The 27,665-nt window shown below is 33.6% G+C and overlaps 2 protein-coding genes across 4 annotated transcripts in view; one reads left to right on the top strand and one right to left on the bottom strand.

The window, feature by feature from the left end:
• Nucleotides 1-27,665, bottom strand: part of LOC121381972 (kinesin-like protein KIF21A) — a 135,609-nt gene that overhangs the window by 32,185 nt on the left and 75,759 nt on the right. For 2 of the 3 annotated variants that reach the window (XM_041511413.1, XM_041511410.1), the window contains exons 23-30: nt 27,189-27,308; nt 25,786-25,887; nt 25,014-25,176; nt 23,669-23,720; nt 19,584-19,656; nt 12,072-12,277; nt 10,636-10,791; nt 9,620-9,634 (exon numbers count right to left, since the gene is read on the bottom strand). In XM_041511413.1, the coding sequence (XP_041367347.1) occupies nt 9,620-9,634; nt 10,636-10,791; nt 12,072-12,277; nt 19,584-19,656; nt 23,669-23,720; nt 25,014-25,176; nt 25,786-25,887; nt 27,189-27,308 (887 nt within the window). The remainder of the gene's footprint in view (nt 1-9,619; nt 9,635-10,635; nt 10,792-12,071; nt 12,278-19,583; nt 19,657-23,668; nt 23,721-25,013; nt 25,177-25,785; nt 25,888-27,188; nt 27,309-27,665) is intronic. The other variant, XM_041511411.1, reaches the window with a different exon arrangement.
• On the top strand, nt 1,579-6,703 carry LOC121381973. The gene is made up of 2 exons (XM_041511414.1): nt 1,579-2,783; nt 6,075-6,703. Exons 1-2 carry the CDS (start codon nt 1,686-1,688, stop codon nt 6,261-6,263), a joined length of 1,287 nt encoding a protein of 428 aa, XP_041367348.1. The 5' UTR covers nt 1,579-1,685; the 3' UTR covers nt 6,264-6,703.

The raw sequence follows: 27,665 nt of genomic DNA, 5'->3' as shown, positions 1-27,665 counted from the left end.
ATTATTAACATACGCAAAAAACACATCAAAGGTCCATTGATACATTTAATGTAATGATAACTGACGATGAAATAGAAAGGTTTCTCTTTGTATATTGTACAAGTGATATCAAATGAATGGATATTCAATACTAAACTACACGTAGTAGTTAATATTATGTAATCATCAACTGTTAGTTAATTCCAGGTAAGTTTTGGTTTTATATGTGTCTTTATTAACTGATATAAATGGCTGAAACGTAGATGTACTTTCAGCTTAAGAGTGAATATTTAAAAGGAAGTTTAAAGAAAATTATAGTTCTCAATCAGATTCTAGTTTTTAAAAAGTCAATGTTTAATCTAATCATCCACCAAAACCCATGTCTCAATTTTTGAATGAATGAATGAATGAAAGAATAAATAACTTATGTTTAACGACACCCTCAGCATGAAAAATACTTTGGTTATTGGGTGTCATCTAAGTTTCTGTGTCATCTAAATAAAATATCAATACCCTGTACCTACATGTATCAGACACTTTCTGTTATAGTTCTCAATCAAGATTCTAGTTTTTTAAATTTTTATATTTTAATCTAATCATCCACCAAAACCCATTTACTGGCCATGTCTCAATTTTTGAATGAATGAATGAATGAATGAATGAATGAATGAAAGAATAAATAACTTATGTTTAATGACACCCCCAGCATGAAAAATACACTGGCTATTGGGCGTCATCTAAGTTTCTATGTCATCTAAATAAAATATCAATACCCCGGTACCTACATTTATCAGACACGTTCTGTTAATTTTTAAAATTTCGCACAAGTATCAGACTCTGTTATTAAAAACTATATCAGTATTAAAATAACAATATTAAACCTTCTTATTTTATTCCCATTTCAAAGTCTAAATCTTTTTCGTTGATGCTGATTATGAAACAACCAGACACATGATGGTTATCTCGTTATCATTAAACACTTGTTTTCTTATTCACTGCATACATGTAGATCTAGGATTTAAAATGGATGTTACCGTAATACAAAAACTAAAAAAGGGCACCATGTCAGAGCTTGCTGTTTAAGGGGAGCTATCACTTACTCCCCATCATTCCCCTGAGACTAGTTCAAAGATAGCAATGTGTAGCTAACCATAGCATGACTTGTAAATTTAAATGGCATTACTAGGGTAATATCTTAAATGGCTTCCCATAGTTTAAGTTAGGGTAGCAATTAATTGCTTCTCTGTTTTTATGTTAGATGAATGTGACTATGAATTTATTAACAAGTAATGCCTGCTTCAGAATTGATCACATATGAGTGGATGGGAGGCAACATAATTATATTATATTTACATGTAATGGGTGTGCAATATGTTTTACACCTATGTATGCATGCTTGCATTACATTACATTTTACTTTCTGGGTACTGGGTACGCTAGAAATATCACCCCTTACAAGGCTTACTGCTCTGCAATAAATTCTAGAACAGCCTTCAAATAAAATGTCATAGCCATCACAAACAAAACAAACAAACAAAAACAACCCAACCACCCTCCAGGGCAGACATTATATAATTGCCACAATTACGGCTAAGAACTTTGAAGGCTGAGATATGCCTCCCAATGTGTAAATGAAATTAAACAAACTGAATTACTAAACTAAAGATTTTACATCTCATTTTAGAGTAACTCGGGTAAGGAACAACATGCATCAGATACATCTACGTCAGGCGAAGGAGAAACTTCACAATGAAATCCACCAGACGATGAAGATGTACTCCAACGAGAAGCATCATCTCCTCAAGCAGCTAGCCAACCTCCGCCATGACCTCACCGACCTCAAGCTACCCGAAATAGCGTCAAACGTATACGACCCGTATCAAACGCCAAGGATTGAACCCAAGCAGCACATGACAGAAAAACTAAAATTTCACAAGAGTGACAAGCATAGAAGTAAAAATCAAGCAAGCAGTAAGAAATCTTCAGTTAAATGTGACACTGACACTTCTGATTACGAATCAGATTTTGAAAAGTCGGTGAGTGATACAGATCAAACATTATTTGGAGATCATAAAGATCTAGACTTGATCATCAATGATGATAAATCGGTGTCGGATTTACCTTCTAATGTCGTCTTGGGAAGTCATCCAAACACTCAGTGGTATTCTGGGAAATATTTACGACACTCATCACTAGATCATGCAGCTAAATCACAGACCGTGCAACAAAAACCCAACACTGCCCTCTATCCAGAAATATCGCAGAAACATATCGCAACACTCGCAGTTCAAGACAGACAGAGATGTGAGATAAAATTGCCGACAATCAAAGGAATTAACAAGAAGAAAGTTAAATTTGATGGCAAAACTGCTGTCAAACTAATACCACACGAACCAAACACAAACCTAACGAAAATGGCGTACGAATCACAGCAGAGGAAACAGAGATCAGAGAAACTCCCACCTATCGAGGACTGGAAAATGAGGAGAGCTGCTAAAGGTCAGATGAGGGGGAGGAGTAGTCCCACAGGTATATACTTACCTCCCCTCAAAAGTCAAAAACAGAAGAGAACTCTGGAGGTAATTCCGGAAACCCTCGCAGAATCAGCCGAGTGGAAAGCGCTGTACCTGAACATCCACGATGAGGACACGCGTAACAAGACACTGTCAGACATTCTCCACGCGGTCAGAATCAGAATGCAGAATAACGAGCGCAGCTTAAAGTTTGGCGAACGGAGAAGTCCAGACAAAACAGACAATTTCTTGTGTGACTATTTGCTCAATTCACAGTCAAAGAAAGACAGGGTATGTAGATATATATATGAATATTTTAGTTATCCATTTCACATCTAAACACATTCTATGGAAATATTTTATTTAAAAAAAAAAAAATTCACCCAATACCGTTAGCATGGTCAAGGGTGGGTTACAAATACTGCATTGGGCAATATAATTAGTATAAAGCAAAATGTAATTATTAATTACAAAAACTGAAAGATTTTTTATAGCAAGTTGTTAAGTGTCCCGTTCAAAGGATAACAATGGTACAAAATGCTGTTTTTCTTGTATGGATTGTACTGTGTAGCGTGGAATCATCTACATCCATAAACATTTTATGAATCCATAAAAATAAAGGGTCGGGAGGTACACGTAGCTGAGTGGTAAAGCTCTCAATTGAATATGCGATCAGCCTGGGATTGATGATCCCTGTCAATGGCTCAATGTTAGGTTATTTCCTATTGCAGCCAGTATTCCACAACTGATGTGGAATGTATTAACCTGTTTGTGGGATGGTGCTGCACTGTCCCCCAAAAAGAGAAGACATAGAGAGACAGCAGATTTCTCTCGTTATCTGAGTGGTCCTTAACCATGCATGTATGTCTGACACCATAATATAACCATAGATTAAATGTTGAATGTGTCATTTAATAAATTAAAAATGTCGTTTTCATAAAAATAAATGTCGTTTTCATAAAAATAAATGACAAAATACAAAAATGTTTTACATGTATATGGTAACACCAAAAGACACATGGACAGATTGATGAATACAATTTATAATGTTGCATTAAAAAGGTTAAGATGAAACAAAGATCAAACATATATTATGTAATTACTGGATCTGCTAAAATGGTCTCAACCATGGATGAGATAGAAAATTAATAACTTCTAGTCCTAGCTATACACATTTCAACAAAATTCAGACTCAACAACCAATATATATTTTTTCACTCTGAGGTACATACATTGTATATCATGACGCATTCTGCCAGTGATTAACTTAGTTAGGACATTATTGATTAACAGCCAGTGGGGAAAACCAATCCTAAAGAATTCGTATCACTTCAAATTGTCATTATTCATTCACTTTTGAATGTGCAATCTTAGCTTATGAAAATTTCACACGCACACCGTTTTCCGCCAAGTTTACACTATGTTGTCAGTTCTTTTCAATATACCTGGCATAGCACACTACCAGATTTAAACAGATTAAGGTCACAAACCTAGTCACCTGAAAATACGAATTCACCGTCTGGTGGATAATGTAAGAGGATTATTCTTCAAAGAATGGGCCAATATTGTGTCTAAGACTGTAACAATACCATACAGCACTTATTACTTTAGTGGCCCCATGTAGCAAGAAGTTGTTTCCTTGACAAAGAAGTGTGATGGAAACATTATTGATAATACTGGACAAGAAGTGCTGAACTCTTTATTTTAACTTTATGGTGTTTATCCTAAACATGTAATGCCATTATGCTAATAGACGAAAAAACTTAATTGTGTTTAAGTACTACCTGAAATAAATAATTCAGTAAGTAATTGTTATTTAATGATGGACAGGCATGAATCTAATTTTGAAACCCATTAGAAAGTTATAGTAACTTTTGTTGGTTAATTCAACAGCAGCACTGTTATAAAACACACCTTTATAATGGTGATCGATATACATCTGACAGCATACGGATCTAACAGTTGTTTTATGTGCTACCTGAGCAGGTATGCTGTTTGTTAAAGTAATAAAATGTGCACTCGAGATCCAGAAAACATTTAAAAGGCCAGATGGTCCTGACTTAATTTTCTCACTTCAAATTTAACAACTTACATACACTGTAACAGAAATTTAATTTTCAGAACTTTGAATTTTTAACAAAATCAATGCACTTTCCATTACTTCAAGATCCATGCACTATGAAAAAATATTTTCAGTGTGTTAACTTTCAAAAGCCTTAATTAGTTTTTGAATCATTCCATTAATAATTTTTCTACAGAATAATAATAAAAAAATAGTAAAAATTAAAGGATTGCTCATTTAATGCCACCCCAGCACGTTTTAATCAAAGGGTTGTATTAAGTGTCCAATGCAGAAACTGCAACACAGAGAATATAGGACATGAGAAGAAAACTGATGTCATTAATCAAGTTATTCCATCCCAATAAGGGCTACTCTGGAACAAATTTTGGTTTGGCCAATTTTAAGAAATGTAGTGTATTTCCTTGAAATCATTAAAATGTGGTTAATTTGAGGAATATTTTGTTAGCCAAAGTCTAAATTTTGTAAAAATATTAGCAATTGGCTAATTTGGCACTGTACAGAGTAAGCCCTGCCCAAATAGGTCTTTATTAAACACTTTTCCTGATGAGACCACACATTTACCATGCTGTGGAGAGCTGTATGAAACAAAATACACATCTGTCTAAACCAGCACGATCAATCTCAATCATATTCAGTGAATATACCATGTAAAATTTGACACTGTGTATTTCAGCATATTTTGTCAGCCCTCACTTCACCAAGTCCACTGTACAGCCTAATGGGTCAGTTTAAGAGGAATGATCCTGTGAGCTATCACACCTTAGCATGGGCGGATCCAAGGGGGGGGGACCAGGGGGACGCATCCCCCCCAAAAATTGTTCAAGTGCCCTCAAAATGTCCAAGTGCCCTTTTTGTTTGTAGAATTTTTTTTTTTTTAAGTAAACAATAATTATATTGAGATAAATGAAATTAAGATTTTCGTGTACATGCGCAAGCTTGCAGATATGTGTCTATGTTATTGAGTCTCAATGGGGCCCCATTGAGGTTCTAACGCGAGTGACGCCAATTTACTTCATTATTGCTAGTATATTATGACGTAGAACTGTAGGAATTCATATTAATTGTAAATATCAAAACTTGTAGTAAGGTGCCCTTTTGACGAGTCAATGTGCCCTTCTTTTTTGGTCCCCCCCTAAAAATATTTCCTGGATCCGCCCATGCTTAGGAAGACGCTGCATACAACCGACTTGCAGTTACAATCAACAGTATAAAATTTGTGACAAGCTTAATTTGCCAGTATCCTAAACACTGATACACTGTACAGTTCAGTTTTAAAATAACCACTTACTAAACAATGTTCTAATCTACCTGTTATTCAATAGAATCAAAATCCTTTTCTAGTTTATTATTAAAAACTATTTTTATTAACTGTTTTAAACAGTTTGCTATGGTAATAACCACATTACTTTTCTACATGACAGCATCTATAAAAGTTATTTTTTCCCCTCAATTTTATTTTAATTTCATAAATAATGAAAGTTCTACAAATTGTGTTTCAGCGACGTAGAGGACAGATTCCCAGCCATGCAGCAGAGAGATGCTTTCGGCGATCGAACGCGGTACACCTACAAAACTACCTTCACAAGCTGTCTCGACAACGGCGCATGATCGAACACATGGCTGGGGAGGAGTACAGACTGACACACATTGTTGGACACAAACACTTACAAGATGCCCTGCCAATGTAACAGTTCATGGAGACACCTACACTAAGAGTAAAAACTCTCACAGACTGACACACATTGGACACAAACATTTACAAGATGCCCTGCCAATGTACAGTTCATGGAGACAACTACACTAGAGTAAAAACTCTCACAGACTGACACACATTGGATACAAACATTTACAAAATGCCCTGCCATTCTAACCGATCATGGAGACAACTACACTAGAGTAAAAACTCCTAACAGACTGACTCACATTGGATACAAACATTTACAAGATGCCCTGCCAATCTAACTGTTCATGGAGGCAAAAACTCTAAAATTACCCGTATGTAATCTGATTCTGGACTCACTTTTTGCTTAAATGTTGGCTCATGTTCCTCATAGTGCAAGCAGCTTTAACGTTATGGTGGTTTAATAAAGAACTGTGTCAAACTGAAAGATAACAGCACTTTACAAGATTGTCTGTTTGTTTGCTTGTTTGTTTTTGTCCTATTTGCAAGTCTCTCCGCATCCATATTCCATCATTCTACGGACAGCTTACAGATGGAAAATTCAGCAATTTTGCATCATGATACTAGTGATTTTCTTCATGGCAGAGTGGGACGTAGATCAATGGTAAAGCATTTACTTGATGCGCGGCCGGTCTAGGATGGATCCCTGTCGGTGAGCAGATTGGGCTAGTTCTCGTTCCAGCCAGTGCTCCACGACTGGTATACCAAAGGCCATGTTATGAGCTATCCTATCTGTGGGATGGTGCATATAAAAGATTCCTTGCTACTAATGAAAAAATGTAGCAGGTTTCCTCTCTAAGACTATATATGTCAAAATTACCAAATGTTTGACATCCAATAGCCAATAATTAATAATCAATGTGCTCTAGTGGTGTCATTAAACAAAACAAACTTTCTTTTTCATGGCTCTGATGAGGGCGGGGAATTAAAATAACAAGGTATGGTAAATGCAGATTTGTAAAAAACAGTATTTATTTATTTATTCAATTACGATGTACCAATGTTGAAACATTGAAACAAAATTATTTAAATTATATATGTGAATGTGATTGAGTATGTGTGTGTGTACGTATTATAACAAACAAAAAACAAAACAAAATCCCCACAAAGACAAAAACCAAAAACAAACAAACCAAAAAAAAAGAAATAAAAGAAGAAAAAACAAAACAACAACAATTTGAAAATTTATGATCATTGTCTATTATTAACTGCATGTTTAAGATCATAGTAATTGTGAAACAGACTTAGCTGAAAATATGTCAAGTGATCAGCTGTAGTCTGGGTAGCCATGATAATTGTGTTTGGTGAAATTTAAAATATGCTTTGGTATTTATGTTAATAGATGAAACAAAACATTTATTTCATTTATGGATTCATAAATTACTATAATGTATGTATTGCAGCTTTGATATAAAACTGTGTAAGCTGATAAGACAATTAATCTCTTAGCTCGTTCATGCAAACTGTGTTGACTGGTGCTAAGAAAGAACTTTGATCTAGCCATTATAGGCTGGCAAATGTGTGCCTTTACTACATTAAGTCAGTGTTTTATTCAGTCAAATTGTTATGTATCACTTTTATACATACCTTTATAGGCAAGAAGTGTTGTTTTAACCCTTCCCTTAATTAAATTAATGTCATTTGTTTAACTCATGAAAAATATTGCTGTTAGAAGAAAAACAAAATTAGTGAAAACATTTCAAAAACTGCTTAAGCAAGGCTTTTGGACGATTAAATGAGAAACCTATTATATATAACAGATGCAGCCATTTTGTACCATCCCAGTGAATATGCCATCTGGCGAGCCGGTGGTTACATAATACATCAGGAATTAGTCTTAGAAATGAAGAAACAAGCGTACCTGACTTTTGCGGATGCATCACAATGTTCTGTAATAATATCCATCCCAGTAAGCCAGCAATAAGTATTAATTATTATTCAATACAAAATAAACCACCATTGTCAAAGTGTCGAAATAACTGTTATGTTTTGTCCATACATTAACCCATGTACTGAAATAATAATCAGAGTGTTTTCTTAGTTAATTGGTATTTTCTTTCTGTGGCCTGTACCTGTGGTTCCCGAGTGGCAGGTGTATATTTGGATGGTCACCAGTAAAAAAAATAATGCATGCCTGTTTTATTAAGATCACAGGGTATTGTGGGATAACCGGCCACCCTAAAATGGTAATGGGCATTATCAGCCGTCCTGCTTTATTACTGTAAATAATTCTGTAAAACCCATGATAGACTTCCCCATCTAAAATCACAAAACTGACTAATTATGTAGTCCCAAAGAAAAGAAAATTATCACTTGGGTATTGTGAGTGATTGTTTTTGCTACAATGTACTCTACCAATAGGCCTAATAATATGTTTTTTTGGTTTGGATTTTTTAAGAGAGAAAAATACTATAACCCCATTTCGTTCTATTATTGCAAATTGAAATATATTTAGTTAAATAGTTTATTACATTATCACGTCATTTATGTTGTTTTACAAGTCAGGTTGATAAAATGAAGCGCCTTTTAGTAAATGACTGCGTTTCTTTACACTGTGCATACAGGAGTTGGTCAGAGCTGACGTCACTTCGCCCCAAGCTAGAATTCCAAACGTAAAGAAAACAAAAGAAAATGGCTGCCCCCAGTTAGCAGGAATAATCAAGATTTTTTATTAACTCTAAAATTGTTTGTTTTTCATTCTTAAAGTGTCAGTATGTGTTGGTAGTCTGGGTATGCATCTTTCCAACACATAAGGCTCATGTTTGAGTTTACTGTCCCTTTAAAACTTACATCAAAACTTAAGTTCTGTGATAAATATTTCAAGTCATCCACCTTATAAAATAATTATAGCACACGCGGATTAAAATATATGTTTTTATATGTAATTGTAATATAACTATTGCTCCTAATTTGTTTTTTTGTATTTGATTATTTTAATAATGACAATGTCATCCATTATTTCTGAAATCATTTATTCTGAATACTGGTTCTCAATATCAAGTACATTGCAAAAATTCATAATTCAGCATAGTTGCTGTTATTTACTTTTGAATTCCTGTCAGCATCACACATGACATTACACAGATGTATATAAACAGCATTTATGTAATAAAATTTAGAGGAACATGCATTTTTATTAAAAAAGATTCAACAGTGATATTTTAAAAGCAAGTACATCCGACTAAACAGCAAGAAGTAGCATCTGAATTCTATTGGGAAATCCACAAATTTCTGACACGTTAATGCTGGTTTTAGTGTCACAAATATATTTGATTAGCCAATCGCATTTCACATGATATGCATATTGAATTAGAATAAATACTTAAATAAAGTAAAATGGAACAGTAATACAAATTTACTTACATGTACAGCCGGGTTCTACATTAAGAACAGGACAAGTGTTTGTGAGTGTAGAACAAGGTTAAGTAAATTGTTTAACTAGTCAACCAATAATTATCAATATACATTTACATACAGCTCGACTTAGGGTGGGACAAGCACATTTTAAATGGAACAAGTAAAAATGTAAAATACTAAATGTTTAGAGTTAATGTAGATCAGAGTTCACACTGGAACAAATTTTGGTTTAGCAAATTTCCAGATATGTACAGTATTTCCTTGAAAATAAAAAACGTGGTTAATTTGCAACCATTTTGTATTAAAAAAAATAGCAATTGGCTAATTTGGCTTGAACAGCCCTGGTAGAGAGGGCTGTTCAAGCATCATCCTTTAATGCTTGGGATATACAGGACACAGCTTATATTAACTATAATTTCATTTACATTTCCTCTAACAGATTAGCAGCATGAGATCTTTTATTCTAACTTACTCTAACACTTGGCTAAAACAAAACATATCTGGCAATACTGGAACAAAATTCTCCAAAATGCTAACAATTAAAAAAAGAAGAAGAGGAAATATGTAGGAACTGTAAAACAAATAAAAGTACATATAGTTGACAATGACTGAATGACTGAATGAATGAATGAATGAATGGATGGATGAACAAATTAAGATGGATTGGTGTTTACTGCTACCAAAAATGAAAAAACAAAAGACAGAAGATATATAAGGTCTGTTCAAGATGCAGAAGGATTCCTCACATGGATGTGAACACAGTATATACTGAATCGATTGAAATTGTCTGAGAGTGCTTGTCCTGAACACACTGCTGGTTTTGTTCTTTTTTTTTGTAAATCAGGCCTCAGTATGAGAGACAAGCAACAGTTACCTGAGCTCACATCATACTCACCCAAAGATGGAAAATGGTGAGTATGTTTCTCTCACTGTTCATTATTATTTTTAAAGCATGTGTTGTTGTTTTTTTCCAATGTGCTACAAAGAATAAATTATTTCATTCTGTAAACTACATTACTCACACAGAACTGGAGCGACTGCCATATCTGTCAATGGTCACCACTGGTATAACGTTTTTACGCTTCATCACTGGCGATGGTTCAGGACTATTTTTCTTCCCATCTCTTCTCCGCAGAAGTGGTGATGGACCAGGGTCTAGCTTCTGACCACTGATAGCCCTGTTGAGAAGCAAAACATATGTATTTATTACAATTGATCAAACAATCACACAAATAACATGCACAACCATTACAGAAGACATTAACTGTTATGTAACATGGTGGCACACAGTGCTGCTGTGACTGTTCTTAATTACTATAGATTCCCCAGTCAATGGAGTATGGTATAATTAGCTGTTCTGTGACAAATTTATAGCTGTATTCCTGCTATTAGAAAGTAATTTACAAAGAAATACAATAGTACTGTGAAATTGTATGATTGTTTACACAATGCCATATGACTTAGTATTTCTACTATGGTATTAAAGGACAGTTACTGATATTATGAATATGGTATGAGCTAATTAAAACAACTAGAGATTTATGTCCACATTCACATGTGTAAATCTCTATACAGTCAATGTCATCTCGAAAGTCCACAATATCTTAAGGTCGGGAAATTGTCCTAAGGCATAATTTTCACCAACAAATAAATCTTAAGTTTACAACAAACGATATCTTGAGCCTGTTGGTTCTGTTACTTCAATATCGAGTTAAAGAAGTTTGACTGTATATGGAACTTATACATGGTAAACCAATTCTAAATTTGGCAAAACTGGTATGTCACCTTCGTTTCTTTAACCCTGGTAACTGACTGACATTTATGTGTAATGTTTTTAGTCTACATGTCAGAAACGTAACACTGCATTTGGTAAATGACTTCAAATTTCACAATTTTGTTACCAGTCTTTGCCAAGAAGGGTGAGTGATCACTCAATACTTCCCTCCACACCAGCCTCGAAAGTTTTAGGAGAGATGCAAATTAATTACCTTGCAGTTAAAACAAATTGCAATATATTTTATTTGAAACTTCAAGTGATTGCTTGCCTGGCACCACTTCACGAAAGTGATATTCAGCTCGCCTTGATTTTGTTGATGGCGAAGACTAGTTACACATGACAGTAGGGTCATACAATCGATCTAACCTTGGAATACTGACTGGTTACACGTGTATGTAAGTGACAGTAGGGTCATACAATCGATCTAACCTTGGAATACTGACTGGTTACACGTGTATGTAAGTGACAGTAGGGTCATACAATCGATCTGACCTTGGAATACTGACTGGTTACACGTGTATGTAAGTGACAGTAGGGTCATACAATCGATCTGACCTTGGAATACTGACCGGTTACATGTGTATGTAAGTGACAGTAGGGTAATACAATCGATCTAACCTTGGAATACTGACTGGTTACACGTGTATGTAAGTGACAGTAGAGTCGTACAATTGATCTAACCTTGGAATATTGCTAACAGCTTTTGGAGGAGGCATCTTCGGTGGTGGCATCAGGATGTTGCTAGGTAATGCATTCATGTTATCATTCGTAATCAGCACTTGGGTTTCTTCTTCTGGAGTTTCCACCAAAGGGACCAAGGGAGGACAGAACTCCTGCGAACCTCCGGAATACAGTAGATCTTCTGGAGTGGAGGTTTTTCTTCGAGCCTGGAAAGAAAACAGAATATGATGAATATCAGAACATGCCTTTTGAGAGTATTGCTAAAGCAATACATGTTCCCTATCAAGCCTAACAAATTGTCATATCTCTTAAGTTTAAGGACCATAACTCTGTCAACAATGGATAAATAGCTAAGCAAACTTGATCTGTATGTGATAATGTTATATATAAATTTCAGCTCAAATATCTTGAGACACTGCAAAAAAACAACAACAAAAGTCCAGAAAACTGTGAGGACAGATGGACATAAGGACAAAGATGAAGCCTATGGTCCTCTCTGGTTGGACTGGTAGGGGACTAATAAAAATCTGCAATTAATAAACTGGTGGCATGCTGTAACACATTTTGAATTGAAATAACTGTTTGCTATGAAATGATGTTGGTGAGAGAGAGAGAGAGAGAGAGAGAGAGAGAGAGAGAGAGAGAGAGAGAGAGAGAGAGAGAGAGAGAGAGAGGGAGAGAGAGAGAGAGAGAAGAGAGAGAGAGAGAGAGAGAGAGAGAGAGAGAGAGAGTGTGTGTGTGTGTGTGTGTTTGGTCATCAGATCTAGGACATTTTAAAAACGGTATATCAATAGAAGCCATTTCCTAGCATTGTAAAGACAAATGTGTAATGTATGTGAAAAAAGTTTAGACATCATACCACCATTGCCTGTATCATTACTTTGTGTAAAGCAATACATCCCCTATGCGTCCAACAAATGTTTGTTATCTCCTAAATTCAAGGGCCATAACTGTGCGAATAATGTGTAAATCGCCATGAAAGTTAAACTTGATCTGAAACAGTATATAATAAAGCTATACACAAAATATCAACTTATATCTTAAGGCTAAAAAAACCCTCCAAACCCCAAGAAAACTAATTTTCATATCTACTCTGTCAAAAATGGGTAAATAGCCAAATGACAGACTTGATCTGTAACAGTAAATGATAAACCTATATACAAAATTTACTACACTCCATATCTCAAGCCATTGTGAAAAAACCCATCCAGAAAACTATATGTGGGACAGATGGACATACGTACAGATGGATGGACAGACAGACAGTGAGACAGACAGGCGGAGATGAAACCTATAATCCTCTCTGGTTGGACCAGTAGGGGATTAATAACATAATCAAGACAAGATATACAGATACAGCATAAAGCGATGACTTGCATTTATGATTTGAAGAATTATGTGAACAATATATACATTTATTATATACATAGCAATGAAATATATAGATCTATGGAAACCATAAAAGTCATATCCGGTGAAAAGTAATATTTTCACTGTATTTTAGCTACAGTGAAAATATAGAAATCGTATTTACTTTTTTGTAAAAGTGCATGATTAAATTATTCCCTTTGTCTCGTTTCTTTGTATTTAAGTTTAATGATTACCAATGCATCTCATCGTATTTGAAAAATAAAAAAAATGTAATTTAAACAACTGTACCTATTAAAAAGGGATACGAAGTACAATTACGATAAAATATCTAAAACGAATTGAATACGAAGCTAAATAATGATGACACAATGTAGTGTCATCGAATGTAAGTGTAAGAATTTAACGGCATTCGACTCGTTTTGTTTTTGTGGGAGTTTTTGGATGATCGCTTTGTCAGGTATGTTTGCACCGCAGTATTATTAAATAAATGTTAATAAAGATCAATTTTATTCAAATTTCTTTTTAAAAGTCTATGGTCAAGTAAATATTTTAGCAAAGTTTCATAGGAAGAAATATATCATGACGTTATGTGTTTTCGATAGGATAAGGTAAAGATATTACCAAGAAGCGAAAGATATTGTCAAAAATTAGGAAATATGTATATAATAAATAGACCATTTCATGGTGTTTTTTCCAAATACGATTTTTATGTCAACGAGTGATGTGCGAAAACCATATTTTCACTCATTGCTTCGCAATTCGTGAAAATATGTTTTTCACACATCACTTGTTGACATAAAAATCGTATTCGAAAAACCCCATGAAATAGCCTCTATGTATATAACATACATGTATTTTATCATTTTGTTTTGCCATGAAAGGCACTTGTTTTATTACATACCTATTCTTACAATAGTGATAAAGACATTTTCAAACAATGTGATAAATTTATCTTGTATCACACATATATGCGATCTGGACCGGAACTTATTTTTACTGGAGTTGGCGGACATCATGTATAATTTACAAATTATGTCACATCATATTTGAAACATTACACAAGATTTCCGCAAAGTATAATTCTTAATGTTAAGTAAATCCATGAAAGGTGGATTGATCATAGATTTAAGAAAGTGTATTTATGACTTTAAATTAAAAATCGATTTATAAAAAGTAAAAGAAGGTATGTAATAAATACAGAACCTCACATATGTTGTTTTCGCTTCCTATTTATTACACAACTTTATTTTACACAAGTTTACTTTGCGCAAGAACATACTACTCAACCGCTACGCAGTCTTGTGGTATATTTATTATTGCGCAAAATAAACTTGTGCAATAAATAGGAAGCGAAAACAACGTATGTGAGGGTTTTGTATATTTATTAGGAAAAACTGTGATTTGAGACAACTTATCGTTCATTCAGTTTACAGTTTGTATTTTATCAGCTGTAAGTACTCACAGATACAGAGCAAGGCAAATGAGGCATTCAAATCAGTATACTACTAGAATAGTGGAACAGATTTTACAGTGAGGAATTAACTAGTAACATAGTTGTTATTAAGATGAAATTTTTAATGACATTCTCATCTAAGTATCAACGAAGAGTGTGATATGAATTTCAGCAATACTGTTATTGAATAAAGGCTAAATGCTCAATACATGTTTATTCCCTTGTTGTTACAGGTCAAGATGCATGAACAGATTCTACATAGATTAATAGACTCCATCATATGTGGTCAGGCGGGATAGAAAAAGTACACCCAGGTGGTGGAAATTTCGACCCGGGACGAGGCATGCTGAGTCCAAGGGTTGAAATTTCCACCACCTCGGGTGTACTTTTTCTATCCAGCCTGACCACATATGATGGAGTCTTTTTCTCCCATCCATTCGATAAATAAACCATTAATTTACACGAACAAACAAAGATGGCTGAAAAAGTAACATCATATAGGCAGCGTCAGTTTCATGTGTTAAATATAATTTAACACCACAAATTAACAAGATAGCTTTTATAATGAAGGTTTTAATAACAAAATATTGATCTAAAACTATATATGATATGACATCATATATTACCAATGCCGTAATACTCCCCATGTAAATTCAATGACGTCACAGCCCATGCAAGACAGATTTATTCTGCATGGGCTGACGTCATGGAATGGGTCTGTCTTGCATGGCTAAGGATGGGAGAAAAATGTGTTAAATTATTGAGATGCAGTGTTTATTTACACATTCTCACCTTAGTATCAACTGAAGTGTTACCAAGATAAAATATGCTGAATAAAGATGGGGTTTGTATTATAGTAATAATACATGGACACATTTTAAAGCAGGACATTTGTTAACTATTAAGATGCAGTTTTTAACAATACATTCTCAACTAAAAAGGAAATGAAAGTGTTACAAAGAATCAAAGTTGTGTTTTTTGTTTATATGGGAAATTTATTAATATATTGAGATGCAGTTATTATTGATATATTATTTTCTAAATGAAATATCAGTGTCATAGAGAATTTTAATAATACAGTATGCGAATACAAGTATATACTTAATATGATTTTTTTTTTGCTGCTGTGACAATACATGATGATCAGAGTTTAAATGGAAGTAGTTGTATAGAGAATATTTAATGATGTTTCATGCAAAACTACATGTAATGTTACATCATTCATAGTCAACATACCGGAAGTCGAAGAGTTAGCTGTAAAACATGTTTGTACAATTATGTTACAACAATGAGAACAAACACGTTACATGTACATCAACAGTTTACCCATACATACATGTACAAGCATCCAGTTTGATTTTCTAATGAGACACATTATACAACAAATAACATGTAAAATTATGTTCAAGAAAGAAAAAAGGCAATATGTTCAAAATTGAGTGCCCTGTGCACAATGTCAACTTTCAAATAAAACCAGTATTTCTGATCTCAGAAATGTTTTTGTTTTGTTTTAGTGGAACAGGTTGAACAATTTTAACTGATAAATGATAAATGATATTTATCACACAATAAAAGTATATGACGACCAATGTGAAGAGGAAAAATTATCTGGTATCTTCATTTGAAAATAGCAGGAAAGCTATTGATTGCTCCCATGATAATAATTCCAGATGAGGAAATTCCAATAAGAAAGCAGTTCAACATATCTAAAGAATAAGCATCATAAGAAATAACACAATTTCCACTGAATTAAATATCTCGTCTACCATAAAAAATTCAGTGTCAATGATAATTGCATCCATAGGTGTCCATCTAAGTGCATGTTAAAATAAAAATAAAAATAGTAATTAAAAAAAGAAAAGAAAGTCTTAATTTAATAAACTTCAAATTTGTTTTAACATCCATTGCGATACACATTCATGTACATGTAAATGTGAAACATTAATGTTGAGCTGCATGTAAAGACAAATGCCTTTTTTTCTCTCTACATACCGGAAGTCGAAGAGTTAGCTGTAAAACATGTGCCCCCCCCCCCCCCCACTTGTGTGTGTCTCTCTCTCTCTCTCTCTCTCTCTCTCTCTCTCTCTCTCTCTCTCTCTCTCTCTCTCTCTCTCTGTCTCTTTTTTTATATCACATTAATGTTTGCCATTGTAACCAAAATCTGATATAGAGTTTGTACCCGATCCATCAGTGCCCTCCCACTCTCAAAGTTGTTCCTACGGGCCTGCAAATATGAAACGTTGATGGTGAGCTAAATGCAAACGTTGATGCCATACTATCCATATCTCCTCTTTTAAATTCATACAGGTGAGGCAACGAAGAAGTGTGAAACGTGAGTGCAGATACACTATACTGAGAAACGAGGTAACTGAACAGTAGTGGGCAGATCCAAGATTTTGTAAAGGGGGGGAGGAGAGAGAGAGGGGGATCATTATAAAAAAAAGGCAGTTTGAGTCTGTCAAAAGCAAATGAGCCTAGCTGCCAAAATGAGCAAGATCTGTAAAGAGGTTTGGGAAGGAAGGAAATGGTTTATTTAATGATGCACTCAACACATTTTATTTTTGGTTATATGGTGTTGGACATATGGTTAAGGACCACACAGATATTGAGGGAAGAAACCTGCTGTCGCCACTTCATGGGCTATTCTTTTCGATTAGCAGCAAGAAATCTTTTATATACACCATCCCATAGACAGGATAGCACATACCACAGCCTTTGATGTACCAATCATGTTGCACTGGCTGGAGCGAGAAATAGCCCAATAACCCCACTGACTGAGATCAATCCCAAACCGACTGTGCATCAAGCGAGCGCTTTAGGTAGTACTAAACCAAATAACTTCCGGCTGGGTCAAAGTTCGAGGTGCACCCAACTTTTGATAGAGAAGTGAACACCACAAGTCCTGTGATTGAGTTATAAATGTGAGTGTGTTGGTTGTAAAAAATATTAAGTTTCATCTGGGTAAAAAAAAAAATGCATTTTTATTTCATCTAGTACCAATGTGTCAAGTAGCCTTGTGCTTGAAACATGTATGGGATACCTGTAAAAAAAAGTACTCGAATTTTGTGCGGAACTAGGGTAGTCAGAAACGAGCAGCTTGACCCCCAATTTTTTCTGATTCACTTTAAGTGTGAGAGGTGGTAGTATTTATATCCGTGGCGTTTATGTCGGTTGATATGCTGCAGGTAGGAGTTTTAGCCACTTATGTTACTATTGTCGTCTATGGGATTTGATTTGGTAGTATACACCCTATACCAGTGGGCTATGCCCGTAAAGGGGTTTGGGAGCACATTCCCTGGAATACTTTGAAATAAAGATGCTAGGAGATGCATTTTTAGAGCAATTTAGTGTTTGTTTATTGTGGATGATAAATAAAAAAATTAATTAAAGAATTAAATGTTTTTGAAAAGGCATTTAAAACAGGTGGATGTGTGTGTGTCACTGAACACCTATGACCTCTCCTCTGGATCTGCCAATCATTAAAAATAAGCAGTGCTGACAGTAGCAGTAGCTGCCGAAAACCACCATCTAATGAACACACTGAATTTTAGAAACTATATGACACAAAATTATGACAAATTTCATGCTGTTGGAAAGTGCCTTCGAGAATACCTGAGGTAGGAAAGGATTAGTGGAAGCTGGACTAAAAATATAGCACGGGGCCAGACTCCACATTGTGTGTTCATGGACATGCTGCTGCAGAATCCTTAGAGTGGCAGACAAAGAGGAGAAAAAGAAATATTCAGTACTAATTTGAGAATAATTTTTATCTAAGGGTCATCCATGTTGTTCTTCTTCATTTTTACAAGTGTACAAATCATAACCTTTAAGAAGGTGTACAATGGACAAGATGTTTTGAAAGTACAAGGCAACATGTAATCAATAAATTTTAAAAAAAAGAAGGAAAAAAGAAACTATTTAGACTGGGGATGTTGGGGTTGGAGATCTGTTTCAACACTATGATTTGTATGCTTGTAAAAACAAACAAAACAACCCAAAATAGACAGTGCTTCGTGGATCATAATGTACTAGTAACAGTATGTACATACGTATTTTTAGTGAAGCAGAGAGTGTAATATAAGGGGTTTAAATAATACAGCAATATTAGTTTATAATTTGTTTTTCAAAGTAGTTTTGAACATAATATACATGTACATATGTATTTTAAATAAACAGTTTATTTTTCTGTGTGAAATAACTCAATAAAACTCAAACTAATAAATTCACACTTAATAATACATTTCAGAATTTGGTTACATTTAAGATGGAACATAATAACTATCATTAATTGTTTTCATTTTGTGAATAAATATGATGATGTTACATACTTATGTCACCTGGCAAAGTGGAGGAATGTACCAGTATTTATTAATTCGCAATGGTTGTATAGTCAAGATTGTGGTGACATATACATGTACAAATGTAACTAACCACTGCACTGTCTCAGACAAAAATCTTATATTAAAGATATGATAGTCATTACCTAAAATTAATGCAAAAGGTTCCATGTGCCAGAAATAATCACCATGCAAACTCCTAGCTTATTATTTCCTGCAAGTGAACTACGGTACTAGTAATATTTTATTTTGCACGAAACACTGTCTATTTATATCCTGGTAATAACACAATATCAAAACAACACAGATTAAAATTATTTTGTGTTAAATGCTACATTCTAAAATACAAACCTTAGTTTTTCTATTGCTTGGATCAACAGTGGGTTCATTTCCTGGAGGCTGGATGAAACGACTTTCAAACATGCTGTAGCCGAGATGGAAGGGAAGGGTCAGTGCACACAGAAATTAAATCATAAAATCAAAAAGACAAACGTGCTCTCAATACGTTTTGAATAAAAAAGAGAAAAAAAAGGCCTATCTTATAAAAATTGTATCCTTCTGCCTGAATAGAATTCATTGTACTTATAAAAGAAACAAAATGATAGATAATACCAGTATTTTTAAAGCACTAGCTACAAATATTTTTTTGTCTGACTCTTCAGTAACACATTCAGATGCATTAGACACTTCAATAATATGTTAAATGCAATGTCTGATAATTAATTTAGACTATGAACTTTAAATAATGTTCGCTATTTCGAGGCTGTTTATTTAAATTATGAAACTTTACTTTTCAAAGTATTAAGAGCACAAGAAAAAATACTAAATATGCACACAAAGGAAGCAGTCACAGATTTAAATAAAATATTTAAAATAATCACCACGAGCACAAGAAATAAAATAAAATAACAAAAATCAACATGCATTAATTGTTTTTATGAATATGGCAACATGACAAAAACTGCAGCCTTAAAAAAGTTTTAAGAAACACATAATGCTTTTTTAACTAGCTATGAAATTCAAATATTACATTAGCCATGTCAATTTGTTGCTTGATTTTAAAGTGTTTTGGAAATTTAATATCATGTTAACTTTATTTTTGTTTTGTTTAAACAATTAACTTTAAAAAAATAATAACACAAACCTTTGGTTTTGAATTTTACTCAATGATTTATATTTAAATTACTTTAGTTAATTAATTTTATTCTACATTTTCTTCACACAGAATAAAAAAATAAAAAAGTATCATGTTAATTATGGATTGTCAATAAAACCATCAACATAATAATTAGTGAAATATTTTACAGACAAAAAAACTATACATGCTAAGTTTTTGATTTGAGTATAAATATTCCAACATTTACATTTATAATCCAATAAAATGTTGTTATATACAAATATGAATTAAAAAATTTGTATCAATTTCAACAAGAATAATAACAATACTTTATATAAACACATTTTTCCCCCTAATAAACCCCCCACAACATGCATATAAAAATTTCAACAATAATAAACTAATAACAATATTTTGTAACAAGTTAAAAAGTAACTAAATAATAACCAAGTATAAAATCAGGCACTCTATGGGTGGTGTAGTGCTTTGGCACAAATGCTGGAATGCACACAAGATCAAGATGTGGAGATAAACTGAAGCACAACATAACATATAAGAACAGCAGCCGCAAATAAACAAAAGTCACTGTTGGGACTATAAGTATGTTTGTGCACATAGAAGAGCGTGAATTCAACACAACATTCCAAATAGAATGCAGCAAAATTGGGAAGAGGGGGAAAAAAGAAAGAAGAGAACACATTAGTTTGAGGTTAATAAAACAAGATATTAATATTTTTTAGACATTATGTTATTTTTGTTATAAAACTACTTGTAAACTGTGCATACAAAATATTTTAAAACTCAGAAATCCTATTACAAAACATGTTATATGATAATCTCAGCTACTATTACTAGTGCTCCAAATTTTGGAGAAAAAAAAAGAAAAACAAAAAACAAACTTTCAATATTTGTTTTAATAATAATTTTGCTAACCCTTGGTATGTGCTGCATTGCCATATTAAGTGGAATATTGTAATTAAAAGATTCCTTGTCATTAAATCAGAAAGAGAAAGAACAGCCTATGTGGTTGTAATGCATTTCATCTCTCACACACTGCAGGTATGACATAGTTTGAACACTTAACAGAGTTTAAATATGTTGAGGTGTCAGACTGACCTTTCTTTAATTGATAAATGCTAAGAGAACAAACAAATTCTTTAATTGGTAAAGAGAAATAAATCATTGTTTAAATTAAAATTTAATGACAACAAGCAAATTGTAAACTAAGTTATATTAGGTTATCGATATAAAGTAGTTGTATTAGTTGCTGATTAAGTTAAAAAAGTTTAAAACTGAAGTTAACGAACAATAGTCGTTTGCAATTAAAAAATAAACCCCCAGATTCTTGCACAACTGTTTAGAATTTTGTTTAAACAATTAAATGATTTATAGCAAATGAGATTTTGGTTTAAAAAATGAATATGTTAAGATATTGAAAGAAAAATGCAGTTTGAATTATGTGCATACAATGGAGTGTTTCTGGGTTCTGGTTAATAAAAAATGTGTTATGACATGCACATACATGAAAAGATAAAACTCAAGTTAGTTTTCACAGTTCAGTTGGTTGTTGCACAATGTTAACATTTTAACAAATGTGACTTTTGTTAATTTGCTATACAATATTTATTACACAACATAAATGCGAACAAAAAGGATTGGGACGGGGCGGGGTATGGAATTATTTGATAAAGCTCCCAGATCCAAGTTATATTTCTTTAATGCAGACCAGAAAGCAGGTATGAAACCATAAATAAAGATCATACCATTTCACTCTGATATGCATAAAATATTTACAATTATTTCATGAAAAACAAAAACCATTATTGATGTGAAATACAGCACCGTGAATTATTGTGAAACACTATTCTTTTCTTGTAGAAAGAAATTATTAACACATCAAGCTGACAAGTTTGAACATGGTTTTAAAATAGCAATAAAAAGATGTATACACTCGTGTCACCTTAGTCTGCGCACGTTAATTACGTTACATTGCGTCTTGAAACAAATGTTGGGGTATGTTTGTAAACAAACAAACAACATTAATTTAATTCATAAAACCGTTGTTAAAACAACACATCTTTATTTTGAATATATGTATAAAACTAGTAGATAACAATTTGATTGAAAAAAACCCTCTGAATTAATGCACTAAAGTATACTTTTGCCAGCCTCGAGCAACATGATTTTGTATCACCTGTCAACACGTGTCTGTCAACGCTGTAATGATCAACCTTGTATATCAACTTATACAAGTTTACAGAGAAGCTTCAATACATACCTTATTGTAATTTATGAATCCATAAATGAAATGAATGTTTTATTTTATCTGTTAACGTAAACATCCAAGCATACTTTGAATTTCCCTCTGCATGACACAATGCAAAATGGCTGCACACAGATTTTGATTCTGCACTTACAGCATGGCCTATTTTAGCTATAGTCTGTTTCAAAATTATCATTGATTGTCCTATATGTCTAACAAACATTATTTGTGCTCATTTACACAGTTAATAACAGACAACTTTTGTTGAATAATAATAAAAAAAATTGACATTGGCTTTTTTATACTGTCATTTTGTGTTGTCCAAACTAAGGAGCATGGAACACCATTTATATTGATCTCATTTGCATAATCTAAATGTTTCTGAAACAGACTATAACAGGAAGTGTTTGTTGTTTAGAACTTATATTATTCATTATTTGTTTGCTTTTTCTGTAAACATCACAGAAGTGGTTGTTTTAATGTTTGCTGCGCAGACTTATGTGCCGTCATGCAGGCCAGTAAATACAAGGGAGTCCCACTAAAAATGCGCTCATTACTTGAGTTTAAAAACATTAAAATTAAAATAACTTTCAGCAGTAACACGTTTATTGTTCCATTGTACTGTGGCGGTGAAACAAATATTTTTAAAGAAAGATTTTAACATAAAAATATAACGCAAATACTTAGGTGCGCATACTTAGGTGCCACTAGTGTACACCGATTCCATATTCTTGTACTGTGGAAGCTGATAAAATTAATTTTCTTGAACTTGGTGATCATTATCCAAAAACTTAAATTAGCCAAACATTTTTGCACAATCCAGTAACTTAAGCAACTTCAGTAAAAATATTATTTTCCATAAAAGAGCATAAACACTTCCATTTCTTGTCCATATTGATAAAAAGAATATTTAAAATCCTGTTTTTAAGTAACATTATATTGTAAAACAAAGTGATCTTCAGTTTTTACCAATACTTAAATCGACAAATGTTTTGTGTTTAGAATAACTCGGCTATCAGTAACATCATAACACTTTAGTATTTTATTAATGTTTACCTATCGGCAGGGGACGATGCAGCTGAACTGCTTGAACTATCCATGTCCATATCTGAAAAAAAAGAAAGAAAAGGAATAAATAATATGAAAGAAAGAAGGAAAAAAACAGAATGCATATAAATCAATTTTATTTACTGTTATATGGCATCGGTACATACGGTTAAGAACCACACAGATAATGAGAGAGGAAACCTGCTGCCACCACTCCATGGCCAACAGCCTTTGTTACACAAATTGAGGAGCACTGGCTGGAATGTTTTACACAAAAAAACTAGCAGCAAGGATATTTTATATGCACTATCCCAGACAGGCGAGCTACTGAGCACTGACTGGAACAATAAATGGCCCAATTGGCTCACTGTTGGGATCGTTCTAGACCAATCACACATCATGTGAGCACTTTATCTGTTCCAAAATAAAGAAATGCAATGTAAGTAAATATATATAGATTACAAGAAAAAAGCTACAATTTGTAATGTTATTCATCAATTGATTGGAGCGGGACGTAGCCCAGTGGTACAGCGCTTGTTTGATGTGTGGTCAGTGTGGGATCAATCCCCGTCGGTGGGCCCATTGGGCTATTTCTTATTCTTGCCAGTGCACCACGACTGGTATATCAAAGGCCGTGGTATGTACTACCCTGTCTGTGGAATGGTGCATATAAAAGATCCCTTGCTGCTAATTGAAAAGAGTAGCCCATGAAATGGCGACAGCGAGTTTCCTCTCTTAATATCTGTGTGGTCCTTAACCATATGTCCGACTCCATATAACCGTAAATAAAATGTGTTGAGTGTGTCGTTAAATAAAACATTTCTTTCTTTTCATCAGTTGATTGCACTAGAACAGGGAACATTGTGTTCAGTATTGCATCACAATTTGCTATGCAAGTCTCAGAGGCTGCTACTCAAATTCAAAATGTTAATTAGTAGTTGCTAATTCATTTTCAATTGGTTAATAACTGTCGCTAATAAAACATTTTGAAAACAAAATATTCCCTGTAGTCTAAACAAGACTAAAATTCAGTGTGATTAGTCTCACCATCCACAACCACTCCCAGCTGCAGACTATCCACCTCCCAACTCAACTGAACAAAGAGAAAAGGACAAATGGCTTAGATTAAGATAGAGCAAAAACAAAAGACGTCCTAACCACAAGAGTGAAGGAAAAAGAAGGAAGTTACAGTCACATGACCGGAACAGGCAGGAGGACTCGGAAGAAGAATTTTAGGCCATCCCATTGGCTGTTGGGATGTTTGGACCAGACTACTATCCTTAGGGGAATATTCATTTGTGTGAGGCCAGGTGAAGTAGAAAATAAATAAAAAATTCTGTGTGACCAGTCTCACCATCCACATCCTCTCCCAGCTGCAGATTGTCCACCTCCAACTCCACGTGGTCGACCATCATGTGTTTGAGCAGATCCTGCTGAAGGGTGTTGTTCAGCTCAGTGTGGTGCAGCTTCGCCGTCAGTTCTCGAGCCTCCGTTTCCTTCTGGGCCAGAGCCATGCCCTGTGGTCAAAAAAACAAAAAACACAGTGAGTATTGGAGCAAGATATCTTAATATAAGGGTGGCAAACATTTCAATCATCTATATTATGTAAATCATGTGACACTTCAAACCGGTAGCTAGCACTCTACCAATTATTACCCATATGGTTAAATATATTTTGGTTCATATCAAAGTGATATGTCCCACTAGAATGCAAAGTGTGATGTAACACTTTGATGTCAGACAATGACATCATTGACTGGTGCACTTCAACAGTACAGAAACGTCAACCAAATGAGTTGAGTGATATAAATTAAGTTTGATTATATGTAATAAATAGGATATTAAACTCGTTACCATTTCGTATCATGTTTATGTCCCTCATGAAATAATTTTCATTGTCAATTGCTAAAGCTTGTGACAACTGAAAATTATTTCACTTGGAACAAAAACATGATAGGACATGGAAGCTTGTTTAATATCCTACAATCCCCTTCTTATTTGGTGTTTAATAATCAATTGTGCTTCTTTTTGTTTTATGGGTAATAAATATAAAATTCCTGGAATCCTAATAAAATGAATTTTGGTACAATTTGACAAAAATGAGACCATGAACTAAACCTACATACCCGACTTATTGCTAACTGAAGGAAACGTTCCAACAGATATTTTGCCTCTTCAAAAGACACTGTGGTTATTAAGGTGCCAACATCTACGTTGTCTTCCTCGTCCTGTCAAAAATAAAACACAACAATTATTAACTTTTTCTATGATGATGATAAATTAATGATAAGAAATATTTAAAATTTGTCTCCAAAAGCATAAAATAATCTTTCTGAAATATATTTATTAAATTTACCAGAAATGCACTAAATATATCATCTAAATCATTAAAGCAACTGACCATAGCTTTTTTCGGCTGTTACAGCTTCTTTTTTTACTGTCAACTTACACATTACTTAAAACATTTTGACTAAAATATCAATTTTAGCAAATTTATGGAGTTTATGGTAATCTTGTGGTTTGCATTTTATAGAAAATGAAAAAGATACATACTTCTGAATCCAGTTTACAAATCTGGCTAAACATTAGCATACATGTACCATTACAACTTCCTTATCTGTGAACGCCGATTTCAAAGTCATAATGAAAGAACAATTCACAAAGTGGTGCTAAAACCCATTCAGGTGTGATGAATTGGCTTTTAATAGGTGGCCAAAGACACTGCAATTGTCACACATGGCTGGCATCTTGCTGCACTTTGACAATTAGTCTGTCTCGCATACGATCAATTATTTTCCAGTTGTGTTTTATAAATATATTAGAATTTTAATCTTTGTTGGCTTTGTTTTTTAATAACGTCGGACACATAGACAAAACAGAAATAAATGCATCGTAATATTAATGCGAATAACACGGACTCACATTTTTCGCATTAATATTATGATCACATTAATTTCAATATCTACAGTATTATTAATAAATTTTAACGTATAGAACAAACTGTGTATAACAAATCAACTTTTAAATTTGTCCAAAATTGTGAATTTCAGTGTAAATTAGTGTACACAAGGAACTGAACATAATTTAAATGTAAAAAATAACTGAAATGCAGCAAACACAACCACACCGAATATCTGTTTATTTTTACTTTACTTGTAGAGTTGTATTAATTAAGGGATTAAATTACTGAGTAATTAACAGCATGATCTTATTCCACTTCTATTGTTTCATTTTTGTCAAGCTCCTTTTTTTTGTCTTGCTAATACAATTTTAAAACCCCCATCATGATTAAATTAAAATTTGATTTGTTTTGTGTTTATTGTTGATAATAAATTATATAAAAAATGTGTATGAGAAAAGTTCAATAAGGCCAACTTCTGCAAATGTGTACAACTACTACTAAAACAAACTAAATTATCACGGTCCCTTCTGGTATGTTATAAGAGTACATTTGTGTATTGTACTGTATATATATAAACATATATTTCATCTATGCATAACATGATAAAATTTCAATCATATAAGCCACCTTTGCTTCTTCCATTTGCATAATGTTTGTCTGACACTCAGCAATGTTCTCCTGTGTGTAATCCACCTGGTTATTGATAGCTTCTATTATATCATTCAACTGGCGGATTTCTTCAGGTCCCTACAAGAAAAAGAAAAAGAAATGTTAATTAAAGAAATATTTTAAAAATATTTTAACTGCACTGAGTCCAAGAGACTGACCTCTCTCTCTTTCTGGCAGTGAGGATGTCCTTTTCACAGGTTACAGGTCCTATGATAAGCCAGACTGGACTTGTCCAGTGTATTTACAATTCAATCATGAGAATACAGAGCACCCTTATTAAAAAGAAATAGTAATTTTGTTAACATTAACATAAAGATTAATTCCTTAAGATTTGTATTCTTGTGGGTTTTCAGTGGGAAGTGGGAACATTTTATATCTTCAAACAAAAACCATCTTAAAGGTAGGGTCAACTCAAACAAGAGCCTTATTTGTTGG

Source organism: Gigantopelta aegis, chromosome 9 (assembly GCF_016097555.1).
Source record: "Gigantopelta aegis isolate Gae_Host chromosome 9, Gae_host_genome, whole genome shotgun sequence".
Lineage (NCBI taxonomy): Eukaryota > Metazoa > Mollusca > Gastropoda > Neomphalida > Peltospiridae > Gigantopelta > Gigantopelta aegis.
The sequence above is the reverse complement of the archived record's forward strand: the minus strand, read 5'-3'. Positions and strand labels throughout refer to the sequence as shown.

Coding starts and splice junctions, on each gene's coding strand:
- LOC121381973 (XM_041511414.1), top strand. CDS start 1,686: ATGCATCAGATACATCTACGTCAGGCGAAGGAGAAACTTCACAATGAA. Junction 2,784..6,074: donor CACAGTCAAAGAAAGACAGG/GTATGTAGATAT, acceptor ATTGTGTTTCAG/CGACGTAGAGGACAGATTCC.